This window comes from Betta splendens, chromosome 4 (genome assembly GCF_900634795.4).
Source record: "Betta splendens chromosome 4, fBetSpl5.4, whole genome shotgun sequence".
Taxonomy (NCBI): Eukaryota; Metazoa; Chordata; class Actinopteri; order Anabantiformes; family Osphronemidae; genus Betta; species Betta splendens.
This window is the reverse complement of record NC_040884.2, coordinates 29,065,735-29,076,882: the sequence shown is the minus strand read 5'-3', so window position 1 is coordinate 29,076,882 and position 11,148 is coordinate 29,065,735. Positions and strand designations below refer to the sequence as shown.

Here is an 11,148-nt window from a genome sequence, read left to right as displayed (position 1 = left end):
TTTTTTGTGTTTCATGTAGTTAGAAACTGTTTGAGGCAAAGGCTTCTGGGACACGAGATGAAGAATTTCTAAACGAATGAAGCAACAATAATATAGTATTAAATAACAACTAATATAATGGTGATGCCACATCATGAACTTGTGACTTTATAGTAACGTGTGGCTTGTGAAGCGTCAAGTAAAGGATTTATCTGCCTCGCATTAACTCTAAGACTAAAACTTCCTGAAGCCTCGAAACGACAACAACAATTTCAACCTCCTTTCAGATTTTTGATGCCCCCCACCGCACACCACCCTCATCCTCTCCTCTCCTCCCCATGCTCTCCCGTCTCCTCCCCCTTCCCCCGTCCTCCCCTGCGCTCTGCTTTTGATCCCACAGGGACTCGGAGCCTTTACATTCCTGTCATTCCAGCCGCAGCGAACAATCGGCCCTCAGTTATTTATTAGTGCGGCTCGCAGCTCCAGCTCGCTCAGTCTCAGTCTGCTGCCCGTCCGCGCGCGAACACCTACATGGAGGACGGACGCGCAGGAAGCTGCCGGACCTATTTAAGTTGAGGAGAAGAACCGGAGCGACTATTATTTCCGTAGTTCGGTAAGTTTTTCATCTCGTTCGCTCACTGCGGGACAGATTGTGTTTAGACATAACTAGACGCACATTTGCACCGGGATTTGCGCGTGGCGCAGACGGGGCTGTTGGATTCCTGTTAGCTTCGTTTCAATTGAAACCTTGATGCCTCACGTGTAATTGTTATTTACTTTGATCATCACACACCGCCGTGAGCTCTGTTGTTTTATTATAAAAATGGCTGCGAATGGCTTCTAATTGGGAAAACGTGCCTTTTGTAGTTACGGGGTGGAAATGTGGGATGCTGAGTATCACACTTCTGTGTTGCTGGAGAACGTGTGGACAATAAAAGTGGGCCCACGCTGTTCTTTTTCCAGCAACAGCTCATTCACTCGCAGAAAAAGTAGCGTGTACATAATGTTAACATGTTAATTGCTGCTATTATAAAACAATGTAAATGGGGATTTTTGTCAACATCCCGCCATTGATTCCGACTTATCATTCACAGCGCAACACAGTGTGGGTCTGATCGGTGCTATTGTTTTGTCCTCAGATTAGCGTCCCACGTCACGACCTCCAGGCTGATTCGCTTCCACTCACTGACTGACATGAGAACGTCCGAAGGCCCCTCCGGAACGGTGCTGCACCGCCTCATCCAGGAGCAGCTCCGCTACGGGAATCTGACCGACACGCGCACCCTTCTGGCCATCCAGCAGCAGGCTCTGCGCGGGGGCGGCAGCGGAGGGGGCCCGGGCAGTCCCCGCTCCTCCCTGGAGAGCCTGACCCAGGAGGACACGCAGTACATCCACATGTCGGCGCGGCAGGAGCCTCAGGGCCAGGAGCACCAGGCCGACCGCTTGAACTGCGAGAGCCCCGTGTGCCACCTGTACCAGTTTCATGGAGAGGAGCTCCCCACGTACGAGGAGGCCAAAGCCCACTCCCAGTACCTGAGCTTTCAGAAGGGGCGGGCGGAGCAGGACATAATGGGGAGCTGCAATGAAGGACAGTGGGACTTGAAGAGAGAGCATGCTCGCTCGCTCAGCGAGAGGCTCCTGCAGCTTTCTCTGGAGAGGAACGGGCCGAGGGACAACCCGGCGCCGATGAGCTCCTCACACAGCTTCCCACAGCTGTGTAACGACGCTGCAGATCCCGCGGGGGCTGACAGGCAGGGGGCTCAGCAGTGTGTGGACCAGCGGGGACCACCCCCCGGTTACCCCCTCTGTTCCAGACCTACTGGATATATGCTCAGTCACTCCCAGGCACAGGGACAGTACCACAGAGACCCCCCCCCTCCGTTCTACTCGCAGCATCACAGGTAAATCCCCGCTCACGGATCCCGCTCATCCCGCGAGCTGCCGCCGGGCCTTTTGGTTGTAACCACTCGACTCGTGCGCTTCCTCTGCAGGTACGTGTCCGCTCAGTCCCAGGGGAGTCACGGCAACGCGCCGGCGGCCGCTAGCAGACAGCCGGCCCAGGCCGACGCGCTGGCGCGGGAGAACGAGCGGCTGAGGAAGGAGCTGGAGATGCACACGGAGAAAACGGCCAGGCTGCGAAAGGTGAGGGAGCTCACAGGGCGTGGGTGTAGCAGAGCGGCTCCTGCCAGCACATGTCAGCCTGGCAACACGCGGACGCAGATGAACTTCTACAAAGTACCGAAACGTGAGACCGCGTGTAGAACGTTCTCTCACAACACACACCTTTGTCTTTTGTCTCGCTACGCGAGACGCTAAGAGCTTTGACACCTGGGCCTCATAAGCGTTGACTCAGGAATGCCGATCCCCGCCGTTAAAAAGCCATTTGCCCGCAGGCAGTGCGGAGAAAAGGATGTGGCACTTGTACTCATGACTAATTACGCCTCATTGATGGAGATGCCTCCTCCACGGACTGATGTCCCTCTCACGTTTCCCCCCACAGTTGGAGCTGGAGATCCAGAGGATTTCTGAGGCGTATGAGACCCTGATGAAAGGATCGGCTAAACGCGAAACTCTGGAGAAAACCATGCGGAATAAAATGGAGGCCGAGCTCAAGAGGATGCACGACTTCAACAGGGACCTGAGAGGTAGGTGCAGAGCCCAGACGGGCCTGGATGACGCACACGTGCACCTGCGCGAACGGGTGCCTGACTGCTTTGTTTCCCGTTCGCCCGCTCAGACCAACTCGACGCGGTGGCGAAGCAGCGAGCGGCCTCGGAACACGAGCGCACGGACCAGAAGCAGCAAGTCTTCGTCAAACTCGTGGAGCAAAGTGAGTTCACGGCAGATGTTTTCATTGGGGGGAAACACTTGAGAATCTATTCTTCGTTCCTGCGAACTGCACCAGAAGACAGCAGAATAGCTGAGCGGGGATCAGTGTTATGCGTTGTGTCATAAAGCCATCATCCTGCGTGTTGAGACACAAATGGCTTTATCTTCAACATTTAAGCAATGTTTCACTGCATGAAAACGCGGCCTGGATTCCCTGCATTTTTGCAGGCCTCTCAGCGCGTCCAGCTCCCCGGCTGGCGGCGCGGCTGACTTCCCTCCTCAGGGGGAACTAATAAGTGTGGGACCGCAGAGCGTCCAGCGTGACCTCTGGCTCGCGCGCTCGCCTTGTTTGGGCATTTCCTAACCTCCTGCTTTGACCATGACGGCTGCGCTGCCGACGCTTCTCCTGCGTGTGTAAACCCAGTTAGCCCTTTGCCCAAACCTTTCAGATGCACTTATATAACCGCTGTTGTACATTACCCTGCTGGAATGGCATGCCGTGGCTTCGGGCTGCTGCCTTTCCTGACGACGGCCGCTTTGGCCTCCCGGCGGCAGAATCGAACGCGGAGCACAATAGTGGGATGTGTATTTTATGGCGTTCGAGAAGCACTTGAATTGTATTTTGAGCCGCTTGTTTACTTCGCGTCCTTAGAAGCATTCCAGAGCTTTTCCCAGTACAAAGCTATGCCTGTGTGCGTAAGTGGATAAGAGGAAGTCTGCATTCCCTCCACAGGCATGCACTCATGTTGTGTAATCAGCCCCTTTCAAAGTGGCACAACAGATAAACTGGCTTTACTTTAACTCAAGCTAACTTTTAGTGGTGTGCCGTTGAACTAAATGCCTTTATAGTAGCATGTAAATGTCTATTAGCTCACATAGCAACGTAGCTGGCCCCATCACTCAGACACATTAGTCCTTTAACTACATGTGCACTGACCGCTGTCCCTCCCTCCTCATCTCAGATGAAGAGCAGCAGCGGGAGCGCGAACATCTGGAGCGGCAAGTTCAGCATCTGCGCGCCTCCGGGGAGGAGAGCCAGCGCAGACGGGAGCTGCTGGAGCAGAGCCTGGCCTCGGCGCAGGCCCGCAACCGGCAGCTGGAGGACGAGCTGCAGAGGAAGCGGGCCTACGTGGACAAGGTGGAGCGGCTGCAGAGCGCGCTGGCCCAGCTGCAGGCGGCGTGCGAGAAGAGGGAGGCGCTGGAGCTGCGGCTGCGCACGCGACTGGAGCAGGAGCTGAAGAGCCTGAGGGCGCAGCAGGTGAGGAGACGCTGCATTTCAGAGTTCGGCACGTTGCGATTTTCGGTCCACGGAAGCCTAGTGTTCACCTCTGGGACGTGCTGTGTCAGTCTCAGAACCAGGCGTGTGACCCCGCGGCCTCAGAAATGAACTCTGCCACCATGCAGCAGCACATGAGAGAGAAGGAGGAGCACATTCTGGCCCTGGAGGCCGACATCACCAAGTGGGAGCAGAAGTACCTGGAGGAGAGCACCATGAGGCAGTTCGCCATGGACGCGGCTGCTACCGCTGCAGCACAGAGGTACAGTGGAGCGTGTGCAAATGAGAAGGCAGAACATGCTGCATTGTAGCGCTCGAGTGTGTTAACAGAAGTCCTATTGCCTTTTAGAGACACCACCATAATCAATCATTCGCCAAGAAATTCTCCCGGCAGCAGTTTCAACGAAGACCTGCCTCTGTCGAGTCACAGGCACCAGGAGATGGAGAACAGGTACGTCAGACTTGCTCTGCTGGACCACAGCCAACACCTGCTGCTCAGGGCTCTCTGGACTCAGTCCTTCTTCTCCGTGTGGTTAGGATCCGGGCACTCCATGCACAGCTCCTGGAGAAGGACGCTATGATCAAAGTCCTCCAGCAGCGCTCCAGATGGGAGCAGGGCAAGCTGGAGAAGCAGGGCCTGCGTCCGGCCCGGTCCGTTCCCTCCATCAACACGGCCGCCGGCAGCGTGGACACTAAAGGTGAGTCATCGCCCCTTATGCCGCACACGAACTGGACTCTACAATGGCACATGCTACTGAGCGACAACTGGCCGTCACCGAGCAGAATGTACACTTCCTAAAAAATACCTCCCCCCAAATAGACAAGGTGTTTTTAACTGGAATGCGTATCATCTATCGCTCCGGAATAGTCCGAGCCAGAATAGTCGTGGCAAGAACTCGCGGCAGATGTAAGGGAATAATTAAGCAGCCTCCGCTTTGTCTTCACAGCAAAGAGCCTCTCGGACGACCAGACGAGCGCTGCTCACGTGGCGCCCAGAGGCACCAGCAGAGACTCGAGCACCCAAAGCAACGGGGCCCAGCGGGAGCCGGGGCCGAGGGCGGGGCCAGGGGCGGGGCCAGGGGTGGGGCCACAGGTGTCTGAGGCGATCTCCGTACCTGGTGAGTTCAGCTTTTGTTGAGTGTTTTTTAGCTGGTTCTGACCGTGGATGGAACGACATAAACTGAAACAGGGTCAGGTGTGGGCATCACTGTCAGTTTCTCAAACGTGCTCACTTTGTCTTCACCACAGACGCCTCAGAGGAGCTGAAGCCTCCGCTCAAGATATTCAACAGCGTCAACGGCTCGGATGCAGAAGTGGTTGAAATCCTCATATGAGTCAAGTCTGAAGCCGAACAGACTGACGAGTGAAGGCCGAACCATGACTTTTGGGACTCTAGGGCCTTCCATGTGCGGCCACAAGTGAAGAACTGCTTAAATCTGGTGCGGCGCGACGAGGAGAGCTGAGCTTTCCCTCTGTGCGTGACAGAAACCGAGATGACACCGACCGGCCTCACATCAGAATTCCTCTATGTACCTGGAGAGGGTTCTACGTTAGACCAGGAAGCGGGCTGCTCCTTGTGCCTAAACACCGCGTTCACTGTGCATGTTTAGTATTGTATTTATATAATGTAAAAGCTGCTCACTTTTTAAGTTATATACGAGTGTGCGACCTGTTTGTCGGCTGTTCCCAGTAGCGTGGGGATGCACAGGACTCACTATGAACACGTCTGAGGATTACTCTGTTCCACAGAATAACTCCAAGCTAAATTAGCGGTTGCATCTGTCTTATGGATACATTTTGGGCCTGCGCGCAGCTCAAGAAAGGACTTTGAACCTCCTTTAAATGCAGTGCCTGCGTATCTCCCTCTTTAAAAAGACTATGAGGATGGAGCGGGGTCTAATTTTCCGTGTCCAGGGTTAACGCTCCGGCCCCCGGCGGCGGCTGCCTGGCGTTCTGCTCCTCTCCGCTGACACGCTGAAGCTAATCTTCTCACATTCCTCACTGAGGGAATGCTCCCGTTAAAGAAAAAGGCTATCTAAAGTCTGACCCCGCGCCCTTGTTAAAATGACACGCATTCTCCACATGATTCCTTTTCTTAGGGCTGCCGATTGCTTCTGGGTCGTGGTGGCTGGTTCTACCACAAGCCCGGATACGGTCAACTATAACTGTCCTGCATTTGACGCCATCGCTGTGTTATATTCAGCCACATCTCTCCATTGCTCAACTATCTCCCATTTCCGACTCCACTGCGTCTTTTCCCAAGTAACCTTCTATTTATTTTCGCCTGCTTAGTGTAGAATCACTGAACGCTGCCGAATGTAGACTCCTGTTCCCGGGAATATTTATTTAACTGGAATGTGCCATAATTCTGATTTGTTCTACTTTTTAGACGGTAATGCTTGTAGAATTCAATGTAATTACATTTCTGAAGAAGTTAATATATTATCATCCAGTTTTCCAACTCTTATGTATGAATCATAGACTCTCACATTTAACTGCTATTCCCTCCTTTTCTTCTTGTTTCCTTTCACACTGCATTTGCTGGTCAGTGTAGCGTGTCAAAGTTCATGCCCTTCACTGTTTATGGAATCTGTTTACATGAATGGCAATTTGAAGTGAGAGAACTTAATATTAATATATATTGTTTGTTGTTGTTTTTTCCACATCTCTAAACATATTTGTTTCATTTTCTGGTGCCAAAGACTTTAAAAGACTCTACTTTTAAGTTATAATCTATGACAAACACAAAAGGTTCTGTTAAGGTACCTTGCTTCAGCTCGTCGACCCGTTTTGATATTGCTGTGAACTTGTGGAAAGAAGATCCTTGTATGTATGCCTCAACATTTCACAATAATAGATTAAAATTCTTAATATATGTCTGAAATGCAGCCTCCTGTTTGTTTTTGGTTAAACCTGTTCACATATTTGCATTACAGCCTATTGAAATAAATTAAACATAAGCTTAATGTTGGTCATTAGATACAGTTACTTGCATAACAGCAAGCATTTAAAAACATGAAACATGTTTTACTTTAATGTTTAAAGTTACATGTGATACAGCATCTATGATAGCAGAAGACAAGTAGCTCTATCATAAACTGAACTCGCCCCTTATACTAATCTGATGTACAAGGAAGATTTTGTTCACTCTTTAAAATTCTACCTCCAGTATGTCCCCGTTTATATTACTGTGTATATCTGATAATATCTTGCATCGTGGCTGTTGCCTGTGGCAACCGAGCTGTAGGCTGCTTTTTCTAATAGGGCTACAGTTAATATTACTTGTCATGTCAGTGTATGTAGAACTATTAACATCTACACATCTGGAGCGACACGCAGAAGCAGCCCAAGGTCTTTGCACAAATGTGCAGAAATATTTCCTTTTAAGTATATGTGGACACGCCAATCAGCTGGACTCTGACAGGAATTGCAAAAAGTGTTTCTCGTGAGATTTTAAGTAATTGTGAATGGCCACACTGGAGAAGACATCAGATGTGGATGAAGAGCAGACGTCAGAAGGTTTGTGGTTTTCTAGTAACGTGGACAGGAAACCGTAAAGTAATGTGAAGCAATGCATTTTTCATATTCTGTCCTGTTGTTGATGCTTTTGAACTGCACTGCAAACCTGCAGTTTTAAAGCACAAAACAAGCTCCAATCTGAGTAAATCAGTGTGTCTAGAAGCCAGTCAAGAGAAAAATGGTATAAAAAATCTTCTTTCTACATTTTAAGGCATTTAAGCACATTTTGCACTAAAGGCCTGTGTAAATACTTGGAAAAATAACTCTGTTTTGCCTTGATTTCCATGGAGATTCCAAAACTTCCTGCCTACAGTGCTTATGGAATGTGCTCCCACCCCCTTGACTTTTCCACATAAATCACAGCACCGTCCTCTAATTTTAGGGATTTTACTGAACTCTCACAAACTGTAGCAGGCCCCTCGTTGGTGGCAACTGCAGTACAATTTAGCTGTGAAGGCAAAAGAGTGGTTTGCTTTAGGTGTGAGAGGTAGAAGGACAGCATCTACAGCACTACACCTGTTCTTTTCCCTATCACTGTGCTGCTGCTTCTTTGCCACAATGTTCACTTTTATTGTTAAAGAGGGCATGTTTTATACATCATGCTTAAAATATTCATTGGTACATGTTTAACATGACTGGAAATTTGGATCTTGGAATTAAGGTAAGCCAGGCAGAGTCTATGCACAGTTTTAGTTGTGTCACTTAAAGCTGTTTTCATTTTAAGTAACTGTTATACTGTATATTTTTATAAGGTCTTTCACACTCATTTGTTTGCCTCAATGAAGCTGCAATAATCCTATTTTATTCTCTGCACTCTGTAGAAGATCTTTCTGGTGGAAAGGTGGTCGCGATTTGATGAAGTAACTAGTACATCTGTAATTTAAAGGCCTGATATTTTCCCTCAGGGTGTGTGTAGAAGCCTCTGATGAACATTTTGTTGTTTTATCATGAAGGTAGTTTAATCTAATCTTGACCTACGACCCCAACCGCCTCATATCGCAGTCAAAAACATGTGAACCTGCTTGAGGTGCCATGTTTGCCGTGGCTGCTGCAGTCTGGCACTGCCAGCGGTTTCTGGACGCTCGACTGATTTCTGATTGATTCACCGTAGGAAGAGGATGAGACATTACGTCTGAAGCAACAAAGAATGACATTGATGTCTTTAGACGAAACGGAGACAACAGCTGAGTCAACAGCAAATATCAGACGCGGTGCAGCCAGGTGCAAGCTACCTACCTGTGAATAGTTTCTTTGTCTGGAATGTCAGTGAGCAACTGACAACGCAGACAAATGAGTAAGTGGTACATCAGTATGTGACATGACAGAGGATCGACAACCCAAGGGTTAAATGTAAAGGCTGCTGCAGTACATGTGGCCACGGATACATGTTCATATTGTGACACCAGCTCAGTCTCAGCTTTTCATGTGCGTATCTGAGCACGTTTTTATTGAGAAATTTCTCTGAAGCTGCATTTCAGCCCACATCGTTTTCCCAACCAGTCAGCAATAATATCCAAAGAATGTTTATCGTGAAGGTTTCACAAGTTCCTGGTTAAAGCAACATGCCGACAGGTGGATGTGACTGAGCAAGTGGTTGAGCACAGCTGCGGAATTTTAGCGGCCCTGCCTCAGTCTGCAGGAATGCATTATATAACCCTTTATGACCCAGATGTATTGTAAGTGAATGACCATTCATTTGAATGGTTCTCTGCAAAACAGTGCTGTCATATATTTTTTTCAAATCAAAACTAATAAAACAGTATGTTTACACTCACACATATGCACATATGACACCTCTAATGCATTAAGTAATTTCCCTGCTGTGGGATTATTAAAGGCTTTTCTTATACTTATTACAATGACCTAATAATTCACTTTGTGTAACATAGCATTATTATAAAAAAACATCTAATTTAATGATAGACTGAACAAGTCTTACGGCTATGTATTTAGTGTAAATTTTGTTTTGCTCAGAGAATACGCTGATTAAAACTAATTTGTCAGGTCAAACAACCATGTGTCTTTTTTAACCTATTTCTGCATGTCCAATCTTTTACTTGTCTCTCGTGTCTGTTTTCTTGGTTTGTTACACTTAGAAACTAATGCAACACGTGTAATTATAATTTCTAAATAGGGCTATGAAAACTCAACAAATTGGTGCCACGCGCTTCAAAGTCGTAGTCTGTTATGTTTATGAGTGGTTAGTGACCTCTAGTGGCTGCTCGCAGGCTTTACAGAAACCCCAATGGAAAGGGCGGGGCTCAGTCGCAGTACAGCCCAGCCAGGGCTTTGGGTTACAGTTTGTAAAAGCGGGAGACTCTCTGCGGACTGCTACGACCTGCAAAATGGCTGTCACGTGACCCACAGCTGTCTCCTCCCCAAAACTTCACAATGTACATAACCTAGTTTTTTTTGTGTGATGGCAAACTATTTAATGAACCGCTTTTTAAGGGAACGCATACGGAAAGAGTTAAGAGACGTAAACGTCACTTACGGCTACGACATGCGTCCGTAAAAATGCTGTTTGTGATTGTTTACAATAAATTAAGTTAGTCTGGATCATACAGATCATTGCAATGCAACGCTACCGATTCTGTCTTACTGCACCCCCCACGTTTGTTAACGCCTTAGTATTTTTGTTTTTGTACTTCTACCACTGGCCAATGCTTTTGTTTATTCCCTGCTCCCCATGGTTGCGCCCTAGTGCCAACATTGACCATGTGACCACGATGTTGCCTGTTATGACGGTCCCTCGCGATTGTCCGTCCCTGGTGTAAGTGTAGGTTGGTCATAACATTTGCAGAGCTCTGATTGGTCAGCGAGCTGGGACTCTTCTCTCGGATTGGTAGAGTGAAGCAGGGATGTGCTGTTCTCTTTGAGCGTTCTTCCGGCTTACATGTTGGAAAAAAGAAAAGACGAATGGAAAAAAAATAATCCACACAACGACCATTGCCCAGTAACCCTTTTATACGGTAATGTTTACACATCTACTCAGTAGTGCTCGTTAATTTGCACTATACGAAGTACATGCTGTTGTAGTCTTTAGAAACTTAGAGATTTAACAGGGGAAGAACAGGGGCAACAGTGTTAGCGATTTTGTGTTAGCTTTCTGCTAGCTTAGACACCGAGCTAACATGGTAGCTTTTTAGTTTTACCAATACCCAAATTAATGCACCGGACACCGTAAATATTGTCTGAGCACGTATCGATTGTGGTCATTTCAATTCGAAAAGTACGTTATTAAGACATTTTGCCTGGACAATAACTTGGTATCTGCTTAGCAACATTACAGTTGTCGGTCAGTTTGCAAAGGATTACGCCTATTTGAGAAATGTCTTAAATGTTTTCATACGGACGCGCATTTTTATACATTCTTCGTTCGACGTGAGGGTCGCTTTGCTAACTGATCCCGTGTATATGTATAGACCCGCTTTAGCCTGTTTACGACGCCGCGCTGCCTGTTGAGAGTTAAACCGATGGGCTTGTGTTGTTGACACGATGGTACTCGTTTCAAAGTCATCTAAAATGCAATTAACGAAGTGCGG

The 11,148-nt window shown here is 48.3% G+C and overlaps 1 protein-coding gene across 1 annotated transcript; it reads left to right on the top strand.

Annotated features, from left to right (window-relative positions):
• Nucleotides 1-361: 361 nt before the first annotated feature.
• On the top strand, nt 362-6,968 carry amotl2a (angiomotin like 2a). Its single transcript, XM_029145686.3, has 11 exons — nt 362-592; nt 1,119-1,880; nt 1,971-2,121; nt 2,480-2,624; nt 2,717-2,809; nt 3,771-4,066; nt 4,156-4,346; nt 4,434-4,535; nt 4,622-4,782; nt 5,032-5,202; nt 5,333-6,968. The coding sequence occupies exons 2-11, from the start codon at nt 1,174-1,176 to the stop codon at nt 5,416-5,418; spliced, it is 2,103 nt and encodes a 700-aa protein (XP_029001519.1). The 5' UTR covers nt 362-592; nt 1,119-1,173; the 3' UTR covers nt 5,419-6,968.
• The last annotated feature ends 4,180 nt before the right edge of the window (nt 6,969-11,148 follow it).